Source organism: Microtus ochrogaster, unplaced genomic scaffold (assembly GCF_000317375.1).
Source record: "Microtus ochrogaster isolate Prairie Vole_2 unplaced genomic scaffold, MicOch1.0 UNK51, whole genome shotgun sequence".
Taxonomy (NCBI): Eukaryota; Metazoa; Chordata; class Mammalia; order Rodentia; family Cricetidae; genus Microtus; species Microtus ochrogaster.
Window position 1 is genome coordinate 2,677,104 of NW_004949149.1, and position 3,723 is coordinate 2,680,826.

At 40.0% G+C, this 3,723-nt stretch overlaps 1 protein-coding gene across 1 annotated transcript in view; it reads right to left on the reverse strand.

Annotated features, from left to right (window-relative positions):
* LOC101998571 (protein arginine N-methyltransferase 9) overlaps positions 1 to 3,723 on the reverse strand; it is a 15,894-nt gene that overhangs the window by 10,912 nt on the left and 1,259 nt on the right. Inside the window, exon 2 of the mRNA XM_013354607.2 lies at positions 2,055 to 2,222. Within this exon, the coding sequence (XP_013210061.1) occupies positions 2,055 to 2,222 (168 nt within the window). The remainder of the gene's footprint in view (positions 1 to 2,054; positions 2,223 to 3,723) is intronic.

The following is a 3,723-nucleotide window of genomic DNA, read 5'->3' on the forward strand; positions in this document are numbered from 1 at the left end:
ACATCCACAGGTTCTCCTCCATCAGGGAGGAACGACATCCACAGATTCTCCTCCATCAGGGAGGAACGACATCCACAGATTCTCCTCCATCAGGGAGGGACTACATCCACAGGTTCTCCTCCATCAGGGAGGGACTATATCCACAGATTCTCCACCATCAATGACCCTTCTTAAAATAAATTTTTATTTTGTTTTTGTTTTTATGAGACAGGATGCCTGTGTAGCCCTAGTAGTCCTGGATTTCATGCTGTAGACCAGGCTGGCTTCAAACCCAAAAATCCTCCTGCCTCTGCCTCCCGAGTGCTGGGACTAAAGGCGTTTGCCACCACTTCCCGACCACGTATGTTTTGTGTGTGAATCGGTTCTCTCCTTTTACCTTATGGGATTGAGGGATTGAACTCAGGTCATCAGGATTAGCAACAAGCATCCTTACCCAGTGAGCCACAGTCCAGTTATACTTCTTTCTGTACAAATAACACCTAATGCTGATAAGACCCTTCCCTTCCAAAACTTCCCCTTCCCTGGGCCTGACCGCCCCTGCCTATCTCACGGCTTACTCCTCCAGTCTCCAGAACAACCCACTCCAGAGTTATGTGCTCTTACTCATTCAGTCATTCTTTCTAGAAAACTCAAAGACACTCAGAAAGAAGTATTTCACCTTTTCTGAATTCCTTTAGCTTTCACTGTCAGCATCACTCACTTTTGTAGTCTAAGGACATCCATAAATTCCATCAGTACTCCTTATGCCCCTCTCTAGATTATAGGTATCTTAACAGCAGGGATGACTTGGGTATCCTCCACAGGACCTAGACCCAATTAGACCTACAGACAGGAAACATTCAGTATTTATGACTGCATACACTTAGAATATGAAAAATTCCTCAAACCGTCAAGTCCTGTAACTTAGTTCAGAAATTTGCTTATTGTCAAAGTGAACAAAAAGAGTCTGAATTCAAATCTCTATTTCATTTGCTTCAAAAGCAGTCTGTGAGGAAAATACAAATTAAAGTAACCGTAGCTTCAAGTCACTCCAGATCTTATGTGGAAGCCCTAATCCTATATTTAGAGACAGAGCCCTTAGGAGGCAATTAAGGTTAAAGTCATCAACATGAGGTTCTAATTCAACAGGACTGGTATCCTACTGAAAGAGCAAACACTAGCAATAAGTCATAGACAGAGCAAAGGTCACATGAGGATACAAAGAGCACGTAGCCCACTGCAGCCAGGAGGAACTCTGCCTGAAAACTTTTGTGTCTGTTGTTTAAATTGTGACCTTAGACTCCTAAGACAACTTAGGGTGTTTTGTTTTTTATACAGTGAGTACACACCTGCACTAACAAGCTGATAATCATCACAAACAAAGACTACTAAAAAATTTAAGTACCGTGCACACTTCTTAAAACTGAAAGAAGACTTGAAAATCGGAGTTCAAATAACAATAGAGTATAATAAATTCTTCATATGTAGACTACATTTAAGCAAGGCAGAAGAGAGACAGCATAGGCAGAGTTACAAGACAAGTGTCACATTAAGAAAAGGGAAAGTTCTTTGAAACGGTGGGCCAAATGCTTTTTAAATCCCTGCTACTTCTAATCTTCATTGTTCTCCTGACCACCCTGAGATGCTGATGAATACCCAAGGCTGCTAAAACTGTTCCTACAGCATCTGAGAGATGCAAGGCAAAAAAAAAAACCACTGCTAACTGGCACTTCTAACCTTTCATTTTCAACAAGGATAGTAATGAAAACGTGATGTCTGCTCAGGGTAGAATGTTCACACTTTATACACAGTTATTTAACACAGGAAGTCTATCCATTTTTATGGACAAAAAAACATGAGCTTACATGATGTGTTAAAGATGGTTTTTGTTCAATTCCTCACTATCAATTTTCCTTGAGTTCTTAGGTACTCTTTAAAAAGAATGTTATCATAAAATCCCGTATCTTATTAAACTGGCTAGTAACCGTACCGTCACAGAATGAGGATGCTAACACTTTCGTTTATGCAAAAAGCTGGAAACGTATCTTCATGGTTATGGTGAGTTATAAACACACCTTTCAGGAATGTGTTTTGGAATTTCTATGTCAAGTGACTTCATGTGTAGGAGCTTAATTCCAGTTTCCATCTTGTTTGCAGTCACAACATCACAGGCAAGCTCATACATGGTCTTGGATAACTCGCAGGCATACACTGAGTGTGCACCGGCTTTTTTAGCAAACATGCTGCAAAAGAAGAAAAATCCATTGTATCTTTTCCCAATTTCAATAAAATTATAATTCTTCAAACATGGATCTTCCTTCTGTTCTTCAATATAACTATCATTTGCTCTGCTTTTAAAAGATTAGGGCTAGCAAGATGGCTCAACAGGTAAAAACACTTGCCATTCAAGTCTGACAACCCAAGTTCAATGTCTGATACCCACAGTGGAAGGAGAAAGCTGACTCCTAAGAGTTAACTTCTGACTTTCACATTAGTACTGTGGTGCACAGGCTTGCACGTGCATGTGTACACACAAAATATGTAGACATACAACCAGGCAGGGATGGAGAACATCTTTTTTTTTAAGATCTATTTATTACATATATGATATTCTGTCTCCACATATGCCTACAGGCCAAAAGAGGGCACCATATCTCATTATAGAGAGTTGTAAGTCACCATGTGATTGCTAGGAATTAAACTCTGGACCTCTGGAAGAACAACCAGTGCTCTTGACCTCTGAACCAACTCTCCAGTCCCTGAGGGAGTATATCTTTAATCAGCACTCAAGAGGCAGAGGCAGGTAGATCTCTTTGAGTTCAAGGCCAGCCTGGTCTACAGAATGAGTTCCAGAACAACCAGAGGTACACAGAGAAATTGTCTTGAAAAACCAATATATATTTTATATATATAAATTATATTTAATATATATTAGATATGTATATTTTATATATAATCTAATTAAAAATTAATCAGCTAAGATAAGGCCAAGGATGATAGTGCATGCCTTTAATCCCTGCACTTAGGAAGTTGAAGCAGGTGGATCCCTGTGGGCTCCCGGCCAGCCTATTCTACACAGCAAGTTCCAGGACAGCCAAAGATACACAGTGAGACACTATCTCAAAAAGACTTTTAGCCTGGCAGTGGTGGCACATGCCTTTAATCCCAGCACTCGGGAGACAGAGGCAGGTGGATCTCTGTGAGTTCAAGAAAAGCTAATTCCAGGACAGCTAAGACTGTTACACAGGGAAACCCTGTCTCAAAAAAACACCAAAAAAAAAAAAAAGACTTTTAAAAATTAAGATAAAAAGAATTGGGTATGTTGGAGCACATCTTTAATTTCAGCACTTGGGAGGTAGAAGCAGGTGGATCTGTATGAGCTCAAGACCAGCCTAATCTACAGAGGGAGTTTTCGGACAGCCAGGGCTACACTGAGAAACCCTGTCTCAAAAAAGAAAAAAAAAAAAAGAAAATAGTAATAATAACAACAACATAAATAATAAATAAAAGAAAGAACTGGAATACCTTTTAAAAACAATTCAGTAAATAATGACATCCACACGGTTTTTGTTTTGTTTTTTTTTGTTTGTTTTTTCTGACAGGGTCTGTCTATATGGCATTAGCTGTCCCACAACTTTGAGACCAGGCTGGCCTCAAAGTCACAGAGCTCCTCCTGCCTCTGCCTCCCAAGTGCTGGGATTAAAGGCAGGCACCACCACACCCAGCTCAGCATCCACACAATTA